Here is a 27,945-nt window from a genome sequence, read left to right on the forward strand (position 1 = left end):
ATGCGCCCTGCCCACCACCCCACCTTGACACCCCACCTCTCAAGTGCACTTGGCCCTGCCCCCAATCCCTCCAGCCTTCTCCAGTTACTTCAAGCCCCACCCCTTGGTCCCACAAGTCACCTCGGGCTGGTCCTACCTCCTCCAGGCATGTCCCACTCCCGCCCCTTCTCCAGAGCAACATGATGGCTCCGCCCTGTCATGGCACCAGAGGAGAGGTGGAAGCCTCCTGCCTGCTGCGGAGTTTCCAGCGCCGCTCTCCTTCCCCTGGCAGATGAGCAGCAGGCGCGCTGAGTGTGAGTTGTGGGTGGTGAGGGGGGCGCTATGGGCTCTTACCCCGGCCCTCCCCACCACGGGATGTTCCCGCCTCCTCCCGGTGCCTCCCCTTTCCACCCCATCTCTGGAGCAACAGGGCAGCTCCGCCCTGCTGTGCACACAGCCTCCTGCTGAATGGCCGTCATGGCATGAGGGCGTCACACCATTAACATATTAGCTCTATTATATAGGATTCTGGCTGCACATATTGAATATTTGTGATAAAGAATTTTGCCCAAATTGGAGATGACATCATGAGTTATTTTTATACAGTATGAGCTAAACTCAATGGCTTTGTTTCTAATTTTTTTTAAGAATCTGTCTAAAGTAGGACCTTTTCTGAGCTTTCCCATGTTTCTTTGCCACAAAAAGGCCAAAGATTAGGAGATAACTTTCTTTTTAAAATGAGAAATGCTGCAGCCGAGACCAGTTTGGCTCAATGGATAGAGCGTCGGCTTGGGGACTGAAGGGTCCCGGGTTCGATTCCGGTCAAGGGCATGTACCTTGGATGCAGGCATATCCCCAGTAGGGGGTGTGCAAGAGGCAGCTGATCGATGATTCTCTCTCATCGATGTTTCTAACTCTCTGTCTCTCTCCCTTCCTCTCTGTACAAAATCAATAAAATATATTTAATTTAAAAAAAAGAGAAATGCTGCAGATATTCATTATAAGTAGCCAAAGGTTCTTCCGGGAAAAGGTGCTTTTGAAGGTCAAGATGACCTATGGTGACAGTTCCCCAAACTGCCTCTGTGGGCCACATGCATATGTAGTCTCCAGCCTCCACCTCACCACTACTGGGACACAGGCTCGGGTAGGAGTCACTGACTGAGCCATGTCCTGCCCCGCTGGTTCTCCAGACCCGCTCCAGGCTGGTCATCCACCCTCAGCATTTGGTGATGGTCCTCTGTGTTCCAAACATTGTCCAGATACCACTTGGACTTGACAGTTTCAATCCAAGGTGAGAGAAAGATGCTCACAAGGAAGTGAACACAATGGTGCAAGGGGGAAATAGTCACTCTGAAGGATTTGAGTGAGGTTTCTCAGGTGAGCTGTCTTGTGGGCCATTTCAGTTATAAAAGGGAAACGGGAGAGAGGAGCATGGTGGGTGTGCCCTTTTTGCATTACAAGAGGGAGCTATTGTCAGCATTCCTTTGTTTATAAGCTGGAATCATGTCTTATTTTTAAGGGTATACTTAATAAATGATCGTTTTCAAAGTGATCTGACACATTCAGATTATCTTTGTAACTGAATATAGGAATGAATTACCCCCTTTTTAAAATATATTTTCATTGAGGAGAATCCAAGATGGCTGCACAGGTAAACACCTAGCCGCAGCCGCACACAACAATTTCAATAAAATACAACTAAAATATAAAATGGACATTACCCAGAACTACAGGAAAGTTGACTGACTGGAAATTCTACAAAGAGAAGCAAGGAGAAAACCAGAAGGAAGAGTGGAGGAGCTGTAAAAGCCTAAGGTACAGAGACATGTGGCGCGCGTGGAGAGGACGGAGCCAGAGAGGAGGGAGGAGAGGAGGGAGGCTGAGTGCCTGGCTGGCGTTCCCTAGCAGGAAGGAGATAAAAGCTCCGACTGTGCTGGGCCCCAGTTTCGACTGCTCTGAACCCCAGTTCTAGGCCAGACCCTGGGGACCCAGGCTCAGCCATAGGGAGCTGGGCTGTAAGGCGGAACCCCAGGGGAGCGGCGAAAGGAGGTCCCGGAGGCGCGCACATTGCGCGCAGAGAAGGGACAGTTGGCTGTGCCGCGGGATTGCCCTGGCGGGAAGGAGACAGGGGCTCCAGACTGCTCGGAATGCCACCTCCAACTCCACTTCCAACTGAACTGAACCCCAATACCGGCTCATTGGGGGAGAGCCTAGACTGTTCGGTAGCAGGCGAAAATCAAGGGCACCTTTCTCTCAGAGGTGCTTGCAATGAGTACTGAAGGACCCTGAGACTCAGGAGCTGCATAGGGCAGGGCTGATGGAAGCCAAAACTGTAGCCCCACCCTGAAACCCCGCCCCATCAGGGAAGCTGCGAAAATGCCAAGACGAAATAGATCACAAACGAAAGAAACGGAGGACAAAAAGCGACTGGATATAGAGTTCAAAACCACACTTATAAGGTTGTTCAAGAATGTCCTAGAAAAGGCCGATAAAATAAACGAGACCTATGAGGATATGAAAAGGGATCAACTAGAAATAATAAGGAATCAACAAGAAATGATAAAGGATCAACAAGAAATAAAGAATACATTGTCTGAAAAAATATTATACAGCGTCCTAAAAACAGAATGGAAGACCGCAAGAATCAAGTCAAAGATTTGAAACATAAAGAGCCAGAAGACACTCCTCCGCAGAAGCTAGAAGGCAAGAGAATCCAGAAAATTGAAGATAATGTAAGAAACCTCTGGGACAACTTCAAGCAAACCAACATCAGAATTATGGGGGTCCCAGAAGATGAGAGAGAGCAAGATATCGAAAACATACTGAAAGAAATAGTGACAGAAAACTTCCCCCACCTGGTGAAAGAATTAGACTTACAAGTCCAGGAAGCGCACAGAACTCCAAACAAAAGGAATCCAAAGAGGACCACACCAAGACACATCATAATTAAAATTCCAAGAGTAAAAGACAAAGAGAATATTAAAAGCAGCAAGAGCAAAGAAGGTAGTTACCTATAAAGGAGCACCTATACGATTGTCAGCTGATTTCTCAACAGAAACCATGCAGGCCAGACGGGAATGGCAAGAAATATTCAAGGTGATGAATAGTAAGAACCTACAGCCAAAGATAATCTACCCCCAAAGCTATCACTCAGAATCGAAGGTCAGATAAAGAGCTTCACTAATAAAAAAAAAGCTAAAGGAGTTTATTACCACCAAACCAGAATTATATGAATTGCTGAAGGGGGTTCTTTCGGAAGAGAAAGTAAATAAAGATAAAAATTATGAACAACAAATACGTAACTATCAACAAGTGAATCTAAAAACCAAGGAAATTAAAAAAAAAAAAAAAACTCTGATGAACAATATTAACTGTTGAATATAATAGAATCAGAGGTATGGAAAGGGAGTGAACTGACGATTCTTGGGGAAAAGGGGAGAGGAGGATGTGGGAAGAGACTGAACATAAACTGTGCACCTATGGATGAGGACAATGGGGAGTGGGGAAAGGGCAGAGGGTGGGGTGGGAACCTGGCGGAGGAGAGCAATGGAGGGAGGTGGGGGGAAAGGAACATTTGTAATAATATGAACATTAAAAATTTATTTAAAAAAATAAAATATATTGTATATTCATTGATTTCAGAGGAAGAAAGAGGGAGGGAGACATAAACATCAATGATGAGAGAGAATCATCGATAGGCTGCCTCCTGCATACCCCCTACTGGGGATTGAGCCCACAACCGAGGAATCAAACCAGGACCTCCTGGTTCATGGGCTGACGCTCAACCACTGAGACACACTGGCCCAGCATACCCCCCTCTTTAATGCTTTCACTTTCGTAAGTGCCAGAAAGTTAAGAAGTATCTTCTGTTTCTTCATTAACTTTAAATTAGTTTTAGCTTTGATTTGTTACTATGACAATTTATTCTTAAAATAATTGCTGTAGGGGAAACCTTTTGTTCTCTCCAGCTACAGCTTAAGCTCATGAAATGGAACCCGAAGCAGCATTGTCTATATTCTTAAGGTGAGAGAAACATGACCTGAAAAATAAAATGTAGACAATTACCAGGCCAGAAAGAGTCCAATTCTACTTTCATTTATCTTGAGTTCAGGAACCATTGGCACAAGCCTTCTCTCCATAAAAAGAAAGCAGTGACACTGGCTGGTGTACCATCTGAGGGAGTCATCTGGGGTGGCGGCTAGATACTTACTGTCTGCATGTGCCCACAGATCATTTGGGAACTGTGGGTGATCTTACCCTTCATGGCACTTTCCCAGTAAGAACCCTTATTGGATCCCAGCATTCCCCAAGGTGGGATGTTAACCTGCGATCTACTACTAGGAAAAAAGGGAATTGGCAGCGGCAGGGGGTGGGGGTGGGGGGAGGGTAATTGTACATTTAGTGAGTTTGGAAAAACATTTGTGTGAAAAAAAGGTTTAAAAAAAATTTTGCAGGATTTCTTAGAACCTTTATTATGTTAAATTGTACAGTGAATTGCCATGAAAGGCTTCCTGAGGGTTATTTGATCAAGCTATCAGATTATCAGATTATCTTGCTTTAAAATTATACCAATTTATGAAATGTTGAATAATGAAGCTGAATATTACTATTGATAATTCTTTGCTTTGTGTACTGATTCAGCAAAAATTCATTGAGGGTCTTTTGTGTACTAGGCTCTGCCGTAGGCCCTGGACATATGACAGTTAAGCAGGATTGGTCCTCATGGAACCAGTTTTCACATGCTGTGGAGAAGACAAGCCACAGGAGCCTGTAAACGGCTGGCCTGTCGAAGGGTCCCTGAGGAAGTAACACTGACCCTGGGTTCTGAGAAACAAACGGGGACGTTAGGGAGGCTGAGATGAAAGGTGACTATAAGGAGGTGACAGTCATAGTGGGGCCTCCCTGGAAGGAGGAGAAAGTGGGATCAAGAGGTATGGCAGAGAGCAGAATCAGGTGGAAACAACATAGGGATTGGGCCAGGAAACCAAGTTAAGAAGGAACGAAAAACTGTCATCACTCCTCCACTCTCTACCCTAAAACACAGAGGTAGCTGATTGTATCTCCCTTCTAACTGCCTGCTTAAACTACTGACCCCCACGCACAATTGATCAAGGTTTACTGCTATATGACCTTCCCAGGGTGATGGTAACAGGCAGTCCCCCATCTTGCCCCAATAGCGCAGGTGTGGATGTAGTTACCAAGCAACGCAGCAGGAAAAGGAAGTCACCCACCCCACCCTAAAATGGGAAATTCTGCAAGCCTGACTTTTTAGAAAAGCCTGCCTTAGTGCGCAAGCCTGCTTTGTCCCCAGCTTATAAAAGCAGCCAGGCAGAGCCAGCCCAGAGCCAGTTTAGAGGTCTATCCTTTCCTCGGTGTTGCCTTCCTTGAGCTCGAGCATAAACTTAATAAAATCTGTCTGGAAATTTCTCAGGGGGGCGTGCAGGGTATGGGGGGGTTCCTGTTGATTTCTATCCTGGCTAACTCAAGAACCCCAACTCTGTTAACAAGGTTATGCTAAGAAGACTAGGCGTCCCCCTACAAAGCAGCAGGAAACTGTTGATGGGTTTTGAATAGGCCAATAACCTGATCAGATGTGAATTTTATGGGGATCATTCAGGCCATTGGCTGGAGAATGGGTTGGTCCCTATGGAGACAAGGAAGTATAGAGAGAGCAATGGGACAGCAGATAGTAGGGCAGAAAGGGAGAGAAGTGGATGGATTTAAGAGACAATCTGAAGGTAGGGTCAGACTGCAAGTGTAGGATATTTAATGAGAATAACTCCATTTTAGTGGCATAACTGGTTTCCCTTTGGGAGGAAAACCAACAATTGAATTTAATGGCTTCTGGCAGTTTTACTTTGTTCTTTTACAATGAAAGAAAAATTCTTTCAATTCTTCCTCCTAAATCCATCCTCTCTGTACCCAACACTTGTACCCAGTGACGGTTCTTCTTTAGGCGGCTCCATTCTGATCTGACTTCATGCCACAGCCTTAATTTCCAGTTTTACCACAGGATCCCCCCACACTAGAATACTTCAGGATGAAATACCAACTCCTTCGCCTGGTTCATCAAAGCCTTTCACAGCTCCTGTGCTGCCTGCTGCTCTGGCCTTACCTCTTGCCACTGTCCGGCTCATGGCACAAACACCCCGCCCTTTTTCTGTGTTTTATCCATACTAACCTCTGTCATTGAATGCCCCAGAATGGGCTGGTATTCTCAGCTCTCTGCCTCTGTACATGTGTTCCCTCTGCCTGGGGTGCTTTCCCTCATTGTTCCACATCCCAAATCTAAACCCAGCCCATATGTTATGAAGCACTGCTTTGTGTTTCTACAGCTCTCTGCCCTTACCCCAGATGGTCATTATTTCCCGCCTCATTAGACTGGGGGCACTCCTTAAGGCCAGGGCCTTTGTACTCACCTTTGAACCCCCAGAAACTGGCCCAGTACCTGGAGCAAAGCAGGTAAACAAATAAATGCGAGTCACTAAATGATGGACCGAATGAATGACAGATTAACCAAGGAATAAATTTTTAGTTCTAAGTTAATTTCTAATAACTTTGTCTATAACATTTTAACTTCTTTCTGTTTTTCTTCTATTTCCTAGCACAGCTGAAGGTTTAACAAGAAAAAATATGTCAGATGTCAGTGGGTGGCAAACATTTGTACAAGCCCTTGGCTACTTCCTCAAAATGTTCTTTGGCTCAGCAGCGCTCGGCACTCTCACTGGCTTAATCTCTGCATTAATATCCTTTTACTATGATGAACATGTGTGGCTGGGAAGATTATTTCTAATTATATGCATGGTTAGCCATCTTCTCCTATTCTTTAAGGGGACCAATTTTAGTCTAAGGTTGTGTTTGATGGAGGATTTTTATGCTTAGTTGTTGTTTGAACAGCCCTTTCATTTAAACTCAAGGATTTTTAAATTTAATATGTGAAATTTAGGGTGTCACTTTTTAAAACTTAAAAAATATGAACACTGTTGGATATCAGATCTGATTTGGGAGACTTCTTAGTTCATTTTCTGCTGTCTCTCTTTTCACATTCCAAAAATTGGAAATTATTGTAATTTCCTTTGAAAATGTCAAATTGAGAAAATCTGGAAGTGTTTTCTGAAAGGACCAGAAAAGAGACTTTCAAAATAAGCTCATCTAAGTTATTTGCACTGATTTTCTTGCTTAACCACCCACAAGTTTTTCCAGCCAGAGAAGGAAAGAGGCTTGAGAAGCCCAGTGACACCTTTATTGCTGTAGAAAATCCATCCTGTTCTAGCAGGAATAGGCACCAGACCACTTCTGTGCTAGCCGACGCCTGCGTCTCAGGGCCGTGCCCTGGCCCTCCTCCACCATCAGTGCGTCTCATAGATGGCCGGAAAGGCCTCTTCTGCCTGTGGCAGGCATGCTTGTCTGCCATCCTGTTGAATTTTCCCTTCGACACCTGTGTCCAGAAGTCCAAGGCTCTAGTGAGTTGGTAGACAGCTTCTCATATTGTACCAACAAACAGAATAGGAAATAAACTTTATCCAGCTCAGTACTTTCCTCCATATTTATCTTTTTCTTAAAAAGAGTCGGGGGAGCCTTTGGTGTAATGAAGCCAGGTGAATGGTGCTGTGAGTTCCAGTAAGGGCATATGAACAATATTTGGAATATGAAAAAGGCTCTCCTGTGACGGATGAGTTTGAAAATCTCCAGGAATAGGAAAAAGGGCCCTTTGATGGGCTATTGAACCCCAAAGTTCTGGAAAACCCTATTAGTTCATCTCATCTGATGCAGGAAGAGGAGATGAAAATAACAAGCCGGAAGGGACCTGGCAGTGTGGGCTATCCTCAGTCCCTCTGCAGCCCCAGCTTTGCCCCCCCAGGCTGGCACATTCCCAGTCTTCCAGATCAGCATTTCTTAAAAGATATTTTAAATTGATTTTTAGAAAGAGAGGGGGATAGAAAGAAACATCAGTGTGAGAGTGAGACATTGATCAGCTGCTTCCTGCACATCTACTGGGATCAAGCCCGCAACCCAGGTACCGTGCTCTGACTGAGAATCAAACTGATGACCTTTCAGTGCATAGGATGATGCCCAACCTACAGAGCCACACTGGCCAGGGCCCAAGTCAGTATTTTTAACTGAGTTAACTTAGGTTGTTTTAATCCCACCCCCTCTTACCATTTCTCTCAGGAATTTACATTTCTTACTTTATCAGATTCCCTTTCTTAAAAACAACTATCCCTGCAAAGAAAAATATCCATGATGACAGGTTTTCAGTTATTACCTTAGAATGTTGCAAAATGTTGTATCTATTATTCAATTTATATTTGGAAGGCAGCAGTTTTGTGACTTCACTAGATCTCCCACCAACTGTCCCTCAATTCTCTTTCCTTGACCACTCATTTATGTGCTAAAGCATATTGACTTGAGGAAAACGCCTTCCTTGGAGTTCGGCATGATGATCATTTTTGCATATCTTCCTTATGGGCTTGCGGAAGGAATCTCACTCTCGGGTAAGTGAACGAGAGCATTGAAATGCTAGGTGATGGCGTGTTGTCCTGCCTGGTGAGAGAGGTTATGTCAGTCGGGTCACTTTCAATCACAGGAGATAGTCACAACTCAGAAGAACTTGCAGCAAAGGGAATCTACTGGTCCCGTAGGGACACGTCTGGATTTAGACCTGACTATGTTGTCACAGTCACATTTCTCTTTACCGACCATCCCTTAGCAAAGATCAAAATATCACCTCCAATTCTGCCTCTTTCCCAGAGCAAGGGCCCTGGAGGGCTTCCCTCCAAGGATGGGGTCCGACTGCCAAGAACAGTCATTCCCGGCCCATCCCTAGCTCCTGGTACCTGTTGAACTGCAATCTGTCACTATAGTTTCCATTTCCAAAATATCATAGAAGTGAAGTCATACAGTATGCAGGCTTTTGTGTCTTATTTTTTCAGTTAGTATAATGTTCTTAAGCAACATGTTTTTGCATGTATGCCATTCATTATTTCTCTACATTCTTGAACTCATGGAACATATTTATAGCAGCTATTTTAATGTGCTTATTTGTTAATTCCACCATTCCTGTTAATTCTAGGTTGGTTTCTGTTGATTAATTTTCCTCTGTAAGTTATATATTGCTGCTCTTTGCTTGCATATTAATTTTTTATTGGACACCAGTCATTGTGAAGTTGATTATGTTGTTAATTAGATTTTTGTATATTCTTCATAGAGTTTTGGATTTTCACCTGCCATATATCTAAGTTTCCTGCAATCAGCAGAATCCTTTTGAGGTTTACTTTTAAATTGTCAGGGCAGGTGCAGAGTAGCACTAGAAATTAATGCATTTCTGAGGACTCTAGATCATGTCCCATGTATTATGAGGTCATTCCACTCCAGCCTGTGGGAACACACTCTATTCCCAGCCTTGTGTGTGCTTGGGGAACTGCTCAGCCTATTCCTTTTTAGTTGATTCTCTCCCAGACTTCTGGAATCTCACTGCTTGCATGTACAGATCAGTTCAGTCCAAGATTCAAGGGGACTCCATTATAGCTCTCAGAAGCTCTCTCCTGTGTGGCTTCTCCTTTCTGGTATTCTAGCTGCTTTGACCTCCCCCAATTCTCATCTGTCCTCTCTTCTCAGCAAGACTGAGACTGCTGAGCTCAGTTTGGGGTTCCCCTTCCTGAGCCTCAGCCTAAAAACTAAGGCTGGCAGTAGGCTGGGCCGGGCCTAGAGTAGGAAGAGCCACCGTGTTTGTTTCCCTTCTATCAGGAATCACAGTCCTACCCTGCCCAGAATTCATGTCAGAAGACAGTTTTATTTCATGTATTTCATCAGGTTTTCTAGTTGTTTATGGTAGGACAGCAATTTGCGTAGCAATTATTTCTTCCTGGGCACCGTGGAAGCCCCGGTGGTTTTTAATGACTCCGTGGAACAGAATTCTTCCCACAGTCACTTTCTGGACTCACAGTGAGCTCTGTGAGCAGATCTTGCCAAGGAGGAAGCAGAGAAGACTCTGGTAATTTTTTTTTGGAGAACTTGTAAACATCAGGGGTTTGGTGTTTTTTGTTTTGTTTTGTTTTTATCCCAAGCCAGTTCTCCTGGATAATTTCATCCTGGCATCTGCCATCAAGTGTCCTCTCTTACCTTTCTTGAATTTGGCACTTAATAAACATTACCTGTGAAACATTTGGCTCTAGCCTAGCTATTTAACCTGTTTTTCTAAATGTTCCCCACAATATGAACACTAAGTACCTGATGGCAGATATATTTCATACATCCATTTGGAATTTGTTATTAAAACAAGGGAGTATTTTTCTTTTCTTCAGAGAGGCAGTGTTTTCTGTTTGTAGGTTCTCGTTTCCTTGGGGATTTTTGTTGTTCACACGAGTGGGGCCAAAGACAGCACATGCCAGCCAAGAACACATGGTCTACCTCTGGGCCTTGGGGCTCTCTATCACAGGGTTTCAGAGAGAGGGAGGACAGATGTCCTGGTGTGTTGTGAGCACCCTCCACATCCCACTGTAAGAGCATAAATGGGAAAGGTGATATTTTTGCTCTCTCCTCCTTCCCTTTTGTACTCTGCTTTCCCTGACCATCACACAGGACTGATAGTGAGCGGTTCCCGTGACCACCAAGCAGGACATTCTCTTCCTACAAATCATTTACTCATACCGTGTGTTTGGAACACAGTGGTTAAGGATACCGGACTAACCTGGGTTTGAATCCCAGCTCTGCCTCTCATCATTAGCTATGTAACCTCAGTCAGCAGACTTAACTTCTCTGAGCATTCACTTTCTCATGCAGTAAAAGTGCCACCCTCAAGCTTGAGGTGAGAATTAAAGGGAACGATGCCAGTTAGAGTCCTGACAGAGGCATCAGTGTGTGTTATTACTAGGAAGTATCCTGGTTTCAACAGTAAATTAAACAGTCTCCCTAATTATTACTCGGAAACATTGGCTATTCTCAGAATCTTTGGTCTATTCTATCTATACCTAACTATTTCTGTTTCTCACTCAAGCCAGTTTTGAGGGTTGCTTTGCCCTCTGGCCCTAAAGAGCCAAAGATGAATAGCCCCCATCCTTGGCCCTGAGCCAACTTTGGGTTTGGGGGGGGGGGATTGGGGCAGAGCCACATTTTGTTGAGGTAAGTCACAAGGTTGGAACTTTCAGGGTTGAAGGATGAGTTTACAAAATTGATAAGGACTTAGCACTTCCCGTTAAATGCTGGACACACGTTGGCCAAAGAGGGAATGTACTGTACAGCACTCACATGCACAGGCGTATAGCCAAGGAATTCCTTTGCAGCACTGCCTGTGAGAGGAAAACTGGAAGTAGCTAAATGTTCATCAGTAACGGGAACAATTAAGTGAGTCTGGGTCCATTGTCACTATGGCGTACCATTCAGACACTTAAAAAATGAATTTATCTATTTGTACTGCCACTCCAAGAAATATTGTTAACTTTTAAGAAAGTTAAAAAACTGCTCATTCATCCATTCAGTGAATATTAAATACGCACCCTGTGCCGAGAACTGCCCTTTTATCGGGGCTATAGAACAAGACAAGATCAAAGTCCTACCTGTAGAAGAAAGACAATAGGCAAATGAATAAGCACATAGCATAATCTCAGGCAGTGAGAAATGATATGAAGAAATCAGAATAATGTGATAGACAGTGGCAGGGGGGCAGAAGCATTATGGCATAACACACACACACACACACACACCCCAGAGCTAACACCTGTGTGTGAGATGGAGCCAGCCCTGAGAGGGTTCAGGGAAGGGTGTGCGGCACTGGGAACAGTAGGTGCTAAGGGTCCCAGGTAGGGGAGAAGGAGCAAGGCATGCTCCAGAAGAGCAGGAAGACTACACAGCTGAGATGGAGGGGCCAGGAGCCCATCCCGCAGGTTCTATAGGCCTGGGACTCTGCTGATCGTGCAAAGGCAAATGTTGGAGGCTTTTGAAGAAAATCCATTGTGCTAGCAATACATGACATATATCTAACAGCATCCTGTTTATTACTTTTTATTAAAATATATTTTATTGATTTTTTTACAGAGAGGAAGAGAGAGGGATAAAGAGTTAGAAACATCGATGAGAGAGAAACATCGATCAGCTGCCTCCTGCACACCCCCTATTGGGGATGTACCCGCAACCAAGGTACCTGCCCTTGACCGGAATCGAACCTAGGACCTTTCAGTCTGCAGGCTGAAGCTCTATCCACTGAGCCAAACCGGTTTCAGCTGTTTATTACTTTTTAAAGATAAGCTTCCTAATGGCTTAGTGGGAGAACTGGAAATCTGCATATCAAATGGTTAATGGTAGTTAACCTCTGGAAAGGTGCTGTGGAGACTCTTTTTGCTCTATACCTCTGAGCCTGCATGTCTTATAGTGAAATATGTTTATTATTGGGTAATTAACAAAACTGATTATGGTTTGGCTCAGCTTCAGGAAGTACGTTGTAGCCCGGCCTGCGTGGCTCAGTTGTTGAGCCTCGAACTATGAATCAAGAGGTCATGGGACAATTTTTTATCAGAGCTCATGCCCCAATGGTGGGCTTGATCCCTAGTGTGGGGTCTACAGGAGGCAGCCAGTCAATGAGTCTCTCTCATCATTGATATTTCTCTCTCTCTCTCCCTCTCCCTCCCTCTCTGAAATCAATAAAAACATCCTTAAATAAGCTGGTGAAACAAGGTCCTTTGAAAGCCCAGAAGCCAGCACCTTTCTGTGTTGGCCTGCAGTGCTAAAGCCCGTTCCATAAAAACAGAACTGTGTCATACCCTGTTCTCCTCCTTGATCTCTACCAAGTTCCAAACACAGGTTCTGGGCTCTCTTCTGCCCTCTCCCTTTGCTTTGCCTTCTGATAGCTCTATTGCAAGGGCAGGCAGGGTCAGCTCTCCAGGTGATCATCTGCAGGAATATACTGAGAGAACCTCCAAGTTTTCTGTGTTGTTTTTTGTTTTGTTTTAAATATTTTTATTGATTTCAGAGAGGAAGGGAGAAGAGGAGAGAGAGAGAGAAATATCAATGATGAGAGAGAATCATTTATTGGCTGCCTCCTGCATACCCCACACTGGGATCAAGCCCACAACCCTGGGCATGTGCCCTGTCTGGGAATCAAACCATGACCTCCTGGTTCATAGGGTAATGCTCAACCACTGAGCCACTCCACCTAGGCTGTTGTCCTCTGTTCTTTTTATCTCCACATTAATCATTCAGAATGACTCTTGAGCTGCAGTCTTCTCAGTGGTCTGCAATAGCAAGCACAGAAGTCTATGGTCCACTCCTTCCCTTCTCCCAAATCTTGTCTGGTGCAGCTTATAGGCAGCATTGCTGGAAAGTCCCCATTTAGCCCCATAGGCAGCATTGCTGGAAAGTTCCCCATCATTTGTACAGGAAGATGAAAGAGCAAAGAATTTGCTATTTGCTAAGAGGAAAGGAGCAGGCTAGGTCGAGGGACCCCACCAGTGCACAATCCAGGAGGGACTGGCGCATCTCACTCAGTCCCAATGGGCCAGATCCCAGCAGCAAGCTAACCTATCAGTTGGAGCTTCTGCCCCCTGATGGTCAGTGCACGTCATAGCAGCTGGTCAACTGTTCAACCATCTGCCCCCTGGTCAGTGCATGTCATAGTGAACGGTTGAGAGACCTTAATATATTATTAGCATATTATACCTTGATTGGTTGAACTGACAACTGGACACTTAGCATATTAGGCTTTTGTTATATAGGATGTTCACCAGTAATCCCTGTTTCTACAAAGTGGCAGAAGGAGTTAATATTTTGCTTATAAAGTCTGACTTGCAGTTTATATATTTTGGCTTATTTAATAACTGTATTTCATGAACTAGAGAACCTAGACCCGGACACTCTGAGAGGAAACCCTCGTAAAGTGGTGCAGGAGTGATTATGGGCAGTGACCAAATGGTGAGACTCTAATCCTCAGTAAACAACAAAAGTTGTAGACTCTCGTGAAGTGTTGTAAAGAAAAGACATTATGTGTAATATCTCTCTTTCTATATAAAAAGAGTATTTCATGGTGATTTTAGGGAAAGTATAAAAAAGTAAATAAAAATCTACCCCGATTCTTTTTTGTTGTTGTTTGTTAATCCTCATCCAAGGATATTTTTCCATTGATTTTTAGAGAGAGTAGAAGGGAGGGAGAGAAACAGAGAGAAAAACATCAGTGTGAGGGATACACATCGATTGGTTGCCTTCTATACATGCCTCAACCAGGTTCAGGATTGAGCCTGCAACCAAAGTACATGCCCTTGACCAGAATGGAACCCAAGACTCTAGTCCTCAGGCTGATGCTCTGCCTCTGAGCCAAATTGACTAGGGCTACCCAGATTCTTATGCTCTCTGAGAGGCTCGTCTTCCTCCTATCTGTGGATACAGTGACAGCACACACCTATCCTGTGATGGGCACTTTGCATGGCTATTCTTCATTACCCTCCTAACAGGGTAATGAAGATTAGAAACAGAAACAGTTAATAAGCATCGACAAAAGATTCGTTAAATTAGCCATGACATACCAATACAGGGTTGGGCAAAAGTAGATTTACAGTTGTTCATATGGAAAATAATACATTTCAAGAGTGGGTACTCTTAGTTACATTATACAGATGAGAAAACTAAGGCTTGGATGAGGGTGTGGGAATTTGGCTTAAGATCAGCCAGCCGAAAGAAGCTATCAGAGAGAAGGGCCCCTTAGCATTTCTTTGCAGTCTCTGGTAGGCCTCAGGTATTATTTCCTTTTTTTTTTTTTTTCTTTTTCTTTTTTTTAAGAGTATGTTTTTATTGGTTTTAGAGAGGAAAGGAAAGGGAGAGAGAGAAAGAAACATCAATGATGAGAGAGAATCACTGATCAGCTGCCTCCTGCACGCCCCACACTGGGGATCAAGCCCACAACCTGGGCATGTGCCCTGACCTCCTGGTTCATAGGTCGATGCTCAACCACTGAGCCTCGCTGGCCAGGCTCCTTTTTCTTAAAACAGCTGACACGATAGGCTCCAGGGGCTTGTGGGAAGTGTGACATGTTTGTGGATCATATGGTAGGTGCTTTTCTGCTCTGCTCATGTCTGGGTGCCCCACTGTCCCTCTCCAGGCATCATGGCCATCCTGTTCTCAGGCATCGTGATGTCCCACTACACGCACCATAACCTGTCCCCGGTCACCCAGATCCTCATGCAGCAGACCCTCCGGACCGTGGCCTTCCTGTGCGGTGAGTTCTCGGGGGTCTGGCGTGGGCCTTCCCTGAGCTGCTGGTTCTTCTTACCCCGTTTGAGGAGTCCAGTTGTTCCCTGGCAGAAGAGGCAGCAGGATCCTCAGAGCCAGACTTGAACTCCCTTGTCTTTTGTTTGTTACTCTGGCTTTCAAATTCCATAAAGTAAACCTAATACTTAATAAATGGAATATTTGCTGCCTACAATTTTAAAACCAAAAATAATGAAAGCTACTAATTATGAACATTTGAGTCTCATGCATATTAATATATTAAAGTCACATTTCCAAAAATGTTTTCCTTGGAACAGATATTGGTGAGGGTTAAGTGAATAAAGAGTGTGGGAAATCCTGGGATAAAGTTTAAGTTTCTGAACTGCAGGACTTTTAAGCAGCGTGCATTGTGAACTTCTGAGAGAAGAATGTAGTAACAGCATTTCCCAAACTTGTCCATAGGAGCATCTTGAAAGACCTAATTAAGGGAGGTATCATTGTTGGGCTGGGGTACACCAGGATGACTGGTTCCCCCATGTACCCCCTTCTTAGTTTATGCCTGGCCCATGAAGGAACCACTCTCACACTGTCGCTTTGCACTGGTGCCCAAGTGGCTGTGTCCTAGCTGTCACCATCAGCATCTCCCCTGGCATTTCAATGGGATTTGTCTCATGTTGAAGTGTGAGTTCCACACTGTCACATGCTAGATAGGAGGCAGGGACAGGCTGTTTAGACTTCAGTCCATGGATAAGGAGGCTCAGGTGTCAAATGACTTGTCCACAGTTGCATGGTTCAGAAGTGACTCTGAAGCCAGGTCTGTCTCTTCTGGCTCAGCAGGTATTTTTTCCATAGCACCGCTCTCAGAAAGTCATGGCTAAAGACTTGGACCCTGACTCACCATTAAAGGAGTGGAAAACAAATCCATCAAATTCTGTTTTGAACCCATCAGATAAGTTAATGTTAAATTTGATAATACCCACTCTGGCACAGGTATATATAAGACAGGCTGTTGATGTGCATGTGTACTGATGCCATTTCTTTGGAGTCATTTGCAGTATGTCTGAGTTTAAAAGGCATTAGCTCTTGGACCCACAATCCTACCAGGATTTTGCCTGTGCACAGGGATGCTTATTGTAGTTTGTAATATAAGAAATAGAAATAGTCAATAAGCATTGACAATGGATTCATTAAATTAGCCATGACATACCGATACAGGATTAGACAAAAGTAGGTTTACAGTTGTTCTTATGGAAAATAATACAATCCTATATAATAAAAGCCTAATATGCAAATTGACTGAATGGCAGAACAACCAGTGGAACAACTGGTTGCTATGATGTGCACTGACCACAAGAGGGCAGATGCTCAACACAGAAGCTGCCCCAGCTCACAAGGCCCCAGGCCAGCCAAGGTGAGTGTCAGCAGGGTTCGCCCAATTGTCCCACCAGTCTCCCCACAGATCAGCCCTGATTACTGGCCAGGCCTAGAGACCCTACCCATGCACAAATTTCGTGCTCTGGGCCTCTAGTAATCCTATCTAATAAAAGAGTAATATGCAAATTGACCATCACTCCAAGACACAATATGGCTGCCCCATATGGTCAAAGATGGCTGCCCCTATGTGGACACAAGATGGCCACCACAAGATTGCTGGCAGGGGAGGGCAGTTGTGGACAGTTGGAGGTGACCACATTAGCAGAGGAGGGCAGTTGGGGGAGACCAGGCCAGCAAGGGAGGGCAGTTGGGGGGGGAGGACCCAGGTCTGTAGGGGAGGGCAGTTGGGGGTGACCAGGTCATCAGGAAAGGGCAGTTGGGAGGGAACAGGACTGCAGGAGAGGACAGTTGGGGGAGGCAGACCTGCAAAGGAGAACAGTTGGGTGATGGGGGGCAGGCCTGCAGGGGAGGACAGTTGGGGGGAAAGCAGGCCTGCAGGGGAGGGAAGTTAGGGGCAGCCAGACTGACAGGGGAGGGCATTTAGGAGCAATCGGGCCGGCTGGGGAACAGCTAGGCATTGATCTGGTTGGCAGTGGATTGGTAAGGGGATGATCAGGCTGGCAGGCAGAAGCGATTAGGGGTAATCAGGCAGAGGCAGGTGAGTGGTTGGGAGCCAGCAGTCCTGGATTGTGAGAGGGATATCCAACTGCCCATTTAGTTCCAGTCCCACCAGGCAGTTGGACATCCCTCAAGGGGTCCCAGATTGGAGAGGGTGTAGGCTGGGCTGAGGGATACCCCCTCCCCCTCCCTCATGCACGAATTTTATGCACTGGGCCTCTAGTTAATATAATACAAAAATAAATTCTGTGTCTCATGTTACTCACAACTGTAAATGTACTTTTGCCCAATCCTGTACAGTAGAATTTATGCTGCCAGAGAAAAGCATAATGTAGACATCAAAAGTACCTAAATGAGAATTTGGAAAGATCACAAAAAATATTAATGGCTCAAGGAAAAATTCAAGGAGGAGAGGAATGAATCTACTGTCCAGCTTGTGACTTATTTTAAAAGGATACACATTTGAAGGAAAACAGTGTGGGCAAAGTGTTTTAAAACAGCCTTGCTATATTATAATACTCAACTGTTTTGCAATACAGTCTTTTCTCCCTGGTTATGAGGCTGTTCTGGGGCATCTCAATAAAAGCAGGGAGCCTAGCCCTAGCTGGTTTGGTTCAATGGATAGAGCATTAGCCTGTGGATGGAAGGGTTCCTGGTTTGATTTGGGTTTGATTCCAGTCTAGGGCACATGCCCGGGTTGCAGGCTCGATCCTCAGTGGGGGGCATGCAAGAGGCCATGCAATCATTGGCTAATCAATGATTCTATCTCATCATTGACATTTCTCTCTCTCACTTCCTCTCTGAAATCAATAAAAATATATATATTAAAAAATAAAGCAAGGAGCCTGGTGGTGGAAATGTATCTTTGGGATACATAGCAACGGCTTGTACAATGAGCATGAATGTCGGACTCTTGTGGGGTGGAGCCCAGAGCTGGAAATGTACTCCTTCCTGCAAATGCTGCAGGCTGTGAGCTGTCTCCTAAACCTGGGGTGGTATTAAATATCAATACATGAGGTCAGTCACTTGGCTTTGTCCGCTCTGGCAAGGACGATAACAAAGGGCCCTTTCACACTGGTCAGGTGGTGTCTGCGATGAATTGTGTCACTTTGCCAGCCGTCGGGATCCTTGCTAATCACAGTGCTCAGCAAAGAGACTGAGTACTTATTTACACGAGTATGTGACAGTTGCCTCATTAAATTAGGAGATTCAGAATAGCAAGCACATGTTGCTTGTATGATAGAGAAAAATGAGATAATCACAGTACTAGTTTCACCAGGGATTGGTTGCAGATGTTTCAGAAAATATGCAGTGTTTCTGACTGACTTGTGAATGTTTGCTTGCTTAACAATTTAGTACTGTATTGGAAAAAATAGTCTGGGCTAAATAATCCATTCTTTGGTTTGTTTCAGAAACATGTGTGTTTGCATTTCTTGGCCTGTCCATTTTTAGTTTCCCTCACAAGTTTGAAATTTCCTTTGTCGTCTGGTGCATAGTAAGTATTTTCCTTGTTTTTTATTTAATTACTTATTCATAGCTCAGTGACCACATGTTCTGGATTCATTTATGTAACTGTTAACTGTTCAAAGTCAACAGCTACATAGACATTCTTATGTTGAAGTTTTTTTGTTGTTACAAAATCACAAACATACAATAAAGGTGTGGAATTAAGTGAATGCATATCCCGGAAAAGGATTTTTACTTCTTTTTAAATTTTAAATGGCCTTAAATGACATGGTCTTCTTTTAAAGGCACATCGTATGTGTTTTTATGTTCCGAGGTAAAAGCAAATTTTAACATTGAATATGTAATTGAGCATAACTATGTAAAAACATTATGCATAGAAAAAGAAAATTTCACCAAATGTTCCCAGTGTGTGTAGAACTGAGGATGATTTTTTTTCTTTTCTATGCTTTCTGGATAATTTATAATGCATGTATTTCTTACTGTAGTTCTCTTCAGATGTCCTTTCATAAGCTTGACCTTTTGCATTGTGTAAAGATTACTAGGCCCCTAGTTCCCCTGGCGTTTCCTCCAGGGTACTCATCCCAGGTGATTCTTCCTAACAAGAAGGTTTGGAAAACTGTTATAGTTGGACTGGGCATGGCAGCAGGAGACACATTAAAATACATCTCTAAAAAAGGAAAGTAGAAGATTAATCATTTGTAGAAGAACCAAGTCCTTGTGGGAAAAAATAAAAGTTTAGCATTTAAAAGAAAGGTCCAGCTCTGGCCAGTATGGCCTAGTTGGTTGAGCATCATCCCATACACCAAGAAGTCATTGGTTTGACTCCTGGTCAGGGCACATGCCCCTATCGGAGGCTCGATCCCCAGTAGGGAGAATGTAGGAAGCAGCCGATTGATGTTCTCTCTCATCTCCCTCTCCCTTTCTTTCTCTTTCTAAAATCAGTAAAAACATTTAGAAAATAAAAGAAAGGCCCAGCTCTCTCAGGCATCTGATCAAAGTGACATGACTGCTAACAGTTTGGGCATTTGGCCTGGGCTCCCCAGGTTGCTTGCCTGTCTTCCTCTCTGTGTCTCTTCCCTCAGAGTGAGCTCATCTCCCGGAGGCCCTCCAGCCGATTCAGACTCCAATCCCTAATTTGATCTTTGTTGTCCCTTTAGATCCTATGTTACTTTAAGGTACTTAAGAAGTATGCCTTGTTACATTTGAATTATTATACAGTAATTCATCTTCAGTTAACTATTATTACCAGCTCCACTTAATAAAGCATAGCTATTGAGAGTCTAAGTTTTTATTTTGCACAGTCATCTACCATGTGCAAACCAGAGAGGTCTACCTGTTTGGCCTGTGGGGAAAGTGAGACTCGGAAAAGATAAGGAGCCCTAAGAAAAAGATGTTTCTCCTTAAAACCTGGATGCTTCCACCTCCATCGGCAAGAGCGTGTGGCTTTTGTATTGTTATCTGTCCTCCAAACTCCAGTTTCAGGACAAGAGGACAGAAGCAAGTCTTTTCAGAAAATATAATAGTCTTTAGTGTGGTCTCTGGTAAACGGAGCCACCTTTGGTGAAACCTGAAATGCAAGTATCAGATGGGGAGGTTGGATTGCAGCGGGTGAAACAGGGAGTGACTGTGTCAGCCATGGGCTGGGAGGAAAAGGAGAAGGAGAAGATGCCCTGGGGTGGTGACTTGGTTTTCTCTGAGCACCTAGGCTGGCCCTGCCCCTCCTCGGGGCAGCCTATGCTTTTCGAATGGGTTACTTTACACTGGCTCAGTGGCCAAAGGCATGGGTTTGGGGGACAGAACCAGATTTGAGACTTGGCTCCACCACTTCCTGCCGGGATCAGCTTGGGCCAGTTACTTAACCTCTCTTTGTCTCTGTCCCTTTGTCTCCAAAATGGAGACAGAAATACCTACTTTATAAGACCATTGCAGGGATCTAAATTTAACAAGATACAATGCATATAAAATGCTTAGCACATTGTCTGACATATAAATGTTAGATGATTGGGAGCCATTATTAACTTGACCATTTAAGGCATGCACACTCTAAAGCACACTCAATCCATGCTGGTTAAAAGGATAAACTTAGAGCCTACAGGATGTACGTGTGTATATTATCCTTTTCAAGATTAAAAAATTGAGTTAATTAATAAGTAGCTCTAAGTATCCACTTAGATAAGATTTGAACCACATAAAGCTGTATTTTGTTAAGACCAACATGCCTTTGGAAATGATTAGGAACCCAAAGCCATGGCCGTAGCTGGGTTGTGTGATCTTTTAAAACCTGCCTGTGTGCTCCTTTTGCTCAGGGAATAATGTTTGCGTATAGGTTGGCCCTTCTCAGTCTTCTCTCCTTCCCCCGAGGAGCAGGGTCCCCATGGGAGAGGCAGGAACACCTGTTCGCGCCTCCAGAGCTAGCCCACTGGGAGTGATTAGCACAGCCCTGTCCCATGGTGCAGCACCTTTGGAGGAGTTAGATTGCCCTTAAATTAAATAATTTCTGGGTACTTCCGCATGGCCTCTTGGCATTCGGTCCTGTTCTGCTGTCATTACTAAAGCCATCGCTGTTGTCCTCTCTTTCTGATGACTGAGATGTGATGTAAAAAGCATTATCCTTTCCCAGACACACAAACCAGGCAACCCCAGCCGGGTTTCTGACTAGCACTGTTACTCGCGCCCTTCATAAGGGAGGGGATGCCTGTTTAGAGTGGGTGTGCTGCGAGGCCTGTGTCAGCCTCAGCAAGCTTCAGCTTAAAGAACCAGAGCTTTCCATCTAAGACTTGGTTTGTTGCTGTTAACAGGTGCTTGTACTGTTTGGCAGAGCAGTGAACATTTTCCCTCTTTCCTACCTTCTGAATTTCTTCCGTGATCATAAAATCACCCCGAAGATGATGTTCATCATGTGGTTTAGTGGTAAGTCTAATCTGGAATGAACAGTGGAGGGAAGATACCTCTTACAAAGGCACACACCAGGCAGAGGGCTCACGGGCTAGAGCCCTTTGAAAACAAGTGTGTTTCACGAGCTAAAAGGAATATAGGTTCCCGGCTGTCAGTGCTGCCGGGAGCCACTTGGGAGGCGCCGGACAAATTGCACGTGCTGTTGCCTGCCAAGCTGTGTGGCCCTGGGAGGACACTGCTCTCTGTCTCGGTTCCTCATCTGTAGAATAATAGGACCTGCTTTACAGGGTTTCCTGGGAACAGCAAATGAGATCATGCAGGCAGAGCACTTAGCACATGCCTGGCTCATACTCAGGGAGGTGTTGGGCTTGACACACACACAAACACACACACACGTTGCTTCACAGCCTGGACAGGGCACCTCATTTGATCTGCTCAGGCCCCTGGTGCAGTGGGCCCCTTCTCTGTGGCCTGCTTTCTCACACCCCAGCGCCTCACAGGATGAGTTGTTGCTCTCCAGGGCTTCTGTTAGGATGTTTGACGGCCCATGACCCTGGGCCGTCCTAGGTCCTCTGAGAACGGGCTCAGGGTGCCGCTGCCTCTCCTCCTTCCATCCGTCCTCTTACTCCTTTCACTGTCGCCCTAGGCTTGCGGGGTGCCATCCCCTACGCCCTGAGCCTGCACCTGGACCTGGAGCCCATGGAGAAGCGGCAGCTCATCGGCACCACCACCATCATCATCGTGCTCTTCACCATCCTGCTGCTGGGCGGCAGCACCATGCCCCTCATCCGCCTCATGGACATCGAGGACGCCAAGGCGCGCCGCCGGAGCAAGAAGGATGTCAACCTCAGCAAGACAGAGAAGATGGTTAGTGCGTGGTGGGCCCAGAGCAGGCAGAGGGTTGTCCCCAATGACTGCTGGGAAATGGGGAAATGGGAACAATTTGAGGATGCTCAGCCCCTACACACACCCCCCCCATGCACATGCAGTTGCCCAACCTGACAAGGGGGTGAACTGAGGTTCTGAAGCGTGGCTCTTTGTGGTAGTTTATCTGCCAGCCTCGTGGCCTGGTGCAGCCGTGAAGGTCAGGGGGGTGGACCTGTATCAGCCTCTCCCAGCAACACGCCTCCCCTGCCAGCAGCCGCCCAGGCCTGAAAGGTTTCAAAATCCTATCATTCCCCAATGTCTACTGAATGCCTCCTGTTGGGCCTGAGTGAGGAAGGTGCTTACAGCGGCTTTGAGGGCCATGAGAGAGGTGTCCTCCACTGAGGCCAGACAAGGGCCTGATTGGGGCTGAGGTGCCCAGGGCCCAGCTGCAGTGAACCTGAGGTCCCCATACCACTGTCCACCTCTGTTCCTCCAAGCCACCCTCCTGCCTGGCAGCTGCTCCTGCCTGTGGGCCACCCCTCCCAAGTCAGCTGTGGCCATGTCTTCCCACCCTGTGTCCCCCCTCTGGCCCCTGTGCTGAGCCAGACTCTGACAGGAGCAAAGGCCGCCCTAGTCTCTCCTCCCACCTCTGTGCACCCACCATTCCTCCAAATGAATTTCCAGAAATGCATCTTTTTCCAGTTGCCTTATTGGAGGCCATCAGTCACTTGAGTTAGTCTTGGATGGCACAGCGATCCTCAACCAGGAGATAGAGAAAGGGGATATGCCCACTTCTCCCTCTGAAAGTCCAGATCTGGGCAGATCTTGGTCTCTAGTCTCTGCTGCTGGAAAGGAACTTTCAGGTGACCTCATGTTGGGCTGCTCAACCTTCCTCCTCTCAGCGGTCTTTCTCCCCCACCCCCACTCGCCAACTTTGTTGTTTGTTTTGTTGTTGTTGTTTTGTTTTGTTTTAAATATATTTTCTTGATTTTCCATAGAGAGGAAGGAAGAGGGATAGAGAGCTAGAAACATCGATGAGAGAGAAACATCGACCAGCTGCCTCCTGCACACCCCCTGCCGGGGATGTGCCCGCAACCAATGTATAATACATGCCCTCGACCGGAATCGAACCTGGGACCCCTCAGTCTGCAGACCGCGACGTTCCATCCACTGAGCCAAACCGGTTCTGGCTGTTGTTGTTTTTTAATCCTCACCCAAGGATATGTTTATTGATTTTAGGGAGGAAGGAAGAGAGGGAGGTGGGAGGAAGTGGTGGGGGGAGGAGAGGAGAGGAGAGGACAGAGAGAGAGTCATCGATGTGAAAGAGAAGCATCAATCAGTTGCCTCCCATACTTAACCTGGGATCAAACCCGCAACCTTTTTTTGGTATATTGGACGATGCTCCAACCAACTGAGCCATCCGGCCAGGGCCAAACTTTGTTTTTAATAAAAGTTTTAGTGTAGGTTCTGAGACCTTTCAGTGGGGTCAGAATTGGTGAAGGGCTCCAGGGTCCAACAGGTCTGGGTGGGCTAGAAAGAATTTGCATTTCTAACGGGTTGCCGGGTGCTGATCCTGCAGCCACACTTGGTGAATCTACCACCCTGGGTATAGTGGAAGCAGGATGTTTGCTCAGAGGAAGCACATACTGTTCAAGGGATGTCCTGTGGCACTGGCACTGTGCATGAGGCTCCTTAACTGTCTCAGGTCACCCATGCCAGCAGGAAGTAGAGGATCTCATCATGCCCATTTTGCAGATGAGAGCACTGAGGCACACAGAGGCCAAATCACACAGACTCCAGAGCCTGCACTCTTAACTGCCAGTCTCCACCAATGGTCCCCAAGGTGGGGCTCCTGGACCAGCAGCATCACTGGAGACTTGTTAGGAATACAGATTCTTGGGCCCCATCCCAGACCTCCTAAATCAGCCCTGCAAGTGGGCCCAGCATTCTGTGGATTCTCAAGCCCTTTACACCTGCCCCAGACGCCAGGGCTCCCCAGTGGAAGCCCAGTTAGCTGTCTGTGGCTGGAAAGTAGCAAACACTGTTCACAACCCGTATGGTGGGCTCTGCAGAGGCCGGAGCAGGGCTGAGTAGATCAGTGAACCTGAGACCTACTTGCCTTTCAGACCTGCTCTGCGCCATGTGTAGTCATTCTCTTCATTCCTCTCTGGTTCCCGCTGGGATTGTGTCTGTATGTCTCCTGTCCTCCCACTACTCTCCCCTTCCCTCTCTGGCACTGATCTGCACATTAAAATCCAGAAGCTTACAAACCAAGCCCAGCCCCAGCCCAGAACTTCTGATTTATTCACAATTCTGATTTGTTCCTGGGTATCCATCATGTTTTTACAAACCTCCCTACCTCCCTACAGGCTCCCAGGAAGCCCTTTGCTACCCACAGACACACTGATTGACTAGGAAGTGCAGTGAGGGTTGGGGATCCTGGTGGCAGGGGTGAAGGGGTGCTAGGTAGGCTGGGTGCTGTGGGGGCTTCCAGGAAGATGTCAGCCCATTACTGACCCTCAGCTGCCTTCCTTCCCCCTCAGGGCAACACAGTGGAGTCGGAGCACTTGTCGGAGCTCACCGAGGAGGAGTATGAAGCCCACTACATCAGGCGGCAGGACCTCAAAGGCTTCCTGTGGTTGGATGTCAAGTACCTGAACCCATTCTTCACACGGCGGCTGACCCAGGAGGTGGGAAACCTGCCTCCCTCAGAGGCCGGGAGTGGGGGCAGGGAAGGCCCACATGCTGTGTTGGGGAGAGGCAGCCAGGCCGCCTCCTCCCACTTGGCTCTCCTTCCCAGGATCCCATCTGCTGTTTTTCCTTTGCTACCGGATTTAGTGCTGGTTTAATAATAGACTTGCTAACACAGTTTGCTTTTCCTGGATGATAGGACTCAGGACATTGATCAGCTACTGAATCTGAGCTGAGGAATTTCAGACATGCCAGGGCCGCAGGCTCTTGTTCCATCCTTTCAGCACTGCCAGTCTCTGGGTGACAGGCAGTCTAATGGGGACCAGCTTGAACCTACTTTGCTGAACCAGTCATCCAGCCCCTTTGGGGTGTGGTTCTCCTGGCTGTAGCCCCCCTTTGTCTCTGAGCCCCATTTCCCTCCTGACAGTCACGGTGCTATACGTAAGCTCTTACAGCCAGCCAGGCGCCACACCAAATGGTGTTCACGATTGCTTCGGTTCATTCTTCCAACAACCCGTGCAGCAGAGGCAGCTGGTGTCCTACCTTACCTCTCCGGGGAGCTGAGGCCCAGAGAGGTAAGGTAGCCCCCTGAGGTCGCGCAGCCAGTGCAAGGCAAAGCTGGAGCAGAGCCCGAGTGTGTCTGATTCCAGAGCCACTGTTTTTAACATCATGCCATCTGCCTCCTACTCCTCCTGGTTCTGAGTGACACCTCCTGTTATCTCCACCCCCACAAAGAAGCTCAGTTCACTTACTTAACACTCTGAAATTGCTTATGGCTCTGCACCCTGCCTCCTATCCCCTCCTCCCTCGCTCCCTCACTCTCTCTCTCTCTCTCTCTCTCTCTCTCTCTCTCTCTCACACACACACACACACACACACACACACACACACACACACACACGAGGTACAAAGCTGCTCCTCTCCTCTCCTTGGCCCTGACCCACCAGGTTGCTTGTATTCCACCTCAGGACCTCCACCACGGGCGCATCCAGATGAAAACCCTCACCAACAAGTGGTACGAGGAGGTGCGCCAGGGCCCCTCTGGCTCTGAGGACGAGGAGCAGGAGCTGCTGTGACCGAGCAGGGCCTCCCCACGTCTCCGGATGGACACCCAGCAAGGGCCCCTGAGGTGCGCGCATTTGGCGGGCTCGTCAGGAAGATGAAAGAGGGTGGAGCCAAGGTGCTGCCTTCTTTCCCGGACCAGCCAGGCCAGCTGGCTTCTGAAACAAGTCCTCTCCCACTCCCCACCCAGCCAGCCCTCTGCTCACAGCCTCACTCCCAGCCTGCAGATTAGACGGAAACCTGTGCAGGTAAATGTTTCCTTTGCTTCTGCAGCCAAGGCACACAGTCATCTGGCCGGCCCAGGTGCCTGGGAGGAGGAATCCTGCTGTGGAAGCTGCTGTGACTGGGTGTCCTCGGGGGAACGCTGGCTAGCCATTCCCAGCTAACGCCATCATCATGACCCTAGGGGCGGGCAGGGCGAGGAGCCAGCTGCCAGTTTCCTTATCATCATCAAGGTGCCTTGGGCCTCAGCATCAGCAGTTCTGACCTACGTAGCAGGCCCAGAAACCTTGAAAACCTCACACTCCCCTTTGTGATGTTGCTTGCACACCCTGAGAAAGAAAAACTGACCTTTTTCTTCTTTACCTCTGATTGGCACCTCGAAGGCTGTCTCCCTGGGTGACAGGCAGCCACTGCCTTCTCTGGAAATACTGTGAATGTTTACACTGGTAACCAGCACGTAGGCACAGGCTTCTGTGGAGCCCCTTTGGAAGCTGCATCCCTGGTTTTGGGATGAGTGAGCCTATTTTCTGGTGTCAGAGCGCCCTCTACAGGACAAATCTAGCAGTACAGTGCTTAGGCAGGCCAGCAACTTCTGAATTTAAATTCATGCACTTGAACAAATGATGAGAACCTAGCAGTCACCTCCCTCACCTTGATTCCCTACTCAGTGTCCTTGTGTGTCCAGAGGCCCCTTTTCTTGGGCTCCATGGGTTCTGCCCACCGATTACTTGCTGCCACCTTCACAGCTAATCAGCATTTCCTCTTCCCAAGTCTCTACTTTTTGGGGTCCCACTTGTCCTCCAGTTCGCCCAAGCATGGAGACGGGCCAGGGCCTGCCACCCCCTCCCCAGTGGCCTGCATTCACATGCATCCGGTCCCCAGCAGCCACTGGACCCCAGGCAGGCCCTGTTCCTCCCATTCTGTTACAGAGTGCTGACACTCATACACACCCCGCCCTGACTGCATGGGCCTGGCCCCGGGCCTCTGGAGGCAAGGAGCTGCCAATCATGTCCAGATGATATGGAATTAATAACTCTCACATCCATGCCTCACCTGCCCTAATTCAACAAGCCTCGTACCTGCTTGCGTTTGCCCATATAGGGGCTGTTTTGGCATTCCCACGTGTGGCTCAGGGCCCCAGCTGGAGCTGGGACTTAGCCCCCTCCGGGTGATTTAATGCATCATGTGCATGTGCTTGGTTCTCTGTGGGGACCCAGTGGGCCAGCATGGGCCCTGGCTGGCAGCAAATATGTGTTCATCTCTTCTGCCTCTGGCAGCATGACTCTGTCTGTCAGGAAGGACTGACCTTGGGACCCCTCAGGACTCAGGTCCAGCCCACAAGGCCAGGCCCTTTCCCCTAATGCCTTTCCTTTCCCCAGGAGTGTAAATTGTAAGGCCAGTCAGGCAGGAAGCACGCAGCCTCTTTTTATGCATGAAAAGTAAATTTGTACTTTATAGAGCTAAAATATTTTTCTTTTTGTAATTTCCCCCTTTAACCCAATAATTTGAGCCAAACAG

The 27,945-nt window shown here is 46.8% G+C and overlaps 1 protein-coding gene across 3 annotated transcripts in view; it reads left to right on the plus strand.

Moving 5' to 3' along the window:
- SLC9A8 (solute carrier family 9 member A8) overlaps window positions 1–27,945 on the plus strand; it is a 65,948-nt gene extending 38,003 nt beyond the window's left edge. For 2 of the 3 annotated variants that reach the window (XM_036418221.2, XM_036418222.2), the window contains 8 exons: window positions 6,585–6,723; window positions 8,369–8,474; window positions 15,062–15,178; window positions 18,636–18,718; window positions 21,489–21,600; window positions 22,232–22,452; window positions 24,996–25,142; window positions 26,112–27,945. In XM_036418221.2, the coding sequence (XP_036274114.1) occupies window positions 6,585–6,723; window positions 8,369–8,474; window positions 15,062–15,178; window positions 18,636–18,718; window positions 21,489–21,600; window positions 22,232–22,452; window positions 24,996–25,142; window positions 26,112–26,219 (1,033 nt within the window). In that variant the 3' untranslated portion in view covers window positions 26,220–27,945. The remainder of the gene's footprint in view (window positions 1–6,584; window positions 6,724–8,368; window positions 8,475–15,061; window positions 15,179–18,635; window positions 18,719–21,488; window positions 21,601–22,231; window positions 22,453–24,995; window positions 25,143–26,111) is intronic. The other variant, XM_045574184.1, reaches the window with a different exon arrangement.

The sequence above is a fragment of the Pipistrellus kuhlii genome, unplaced genomic scaffold, assembly GCF_014108245.1.
Source record: "Pipistrellus kuhlii isolate mPipKuh1 unplaced genomic scaffold, mPipKuh1.p scaffold_m20_p_6, whole genome shotgun sequence".
Taxonomy (NCBI): domain Eukaryota; kingdom Metazoa; phylum Chordata; class Mammalia; order Chiroptera; family Vespertilionidae; genus Pipistrellus; species Pipistrellus kuhlii.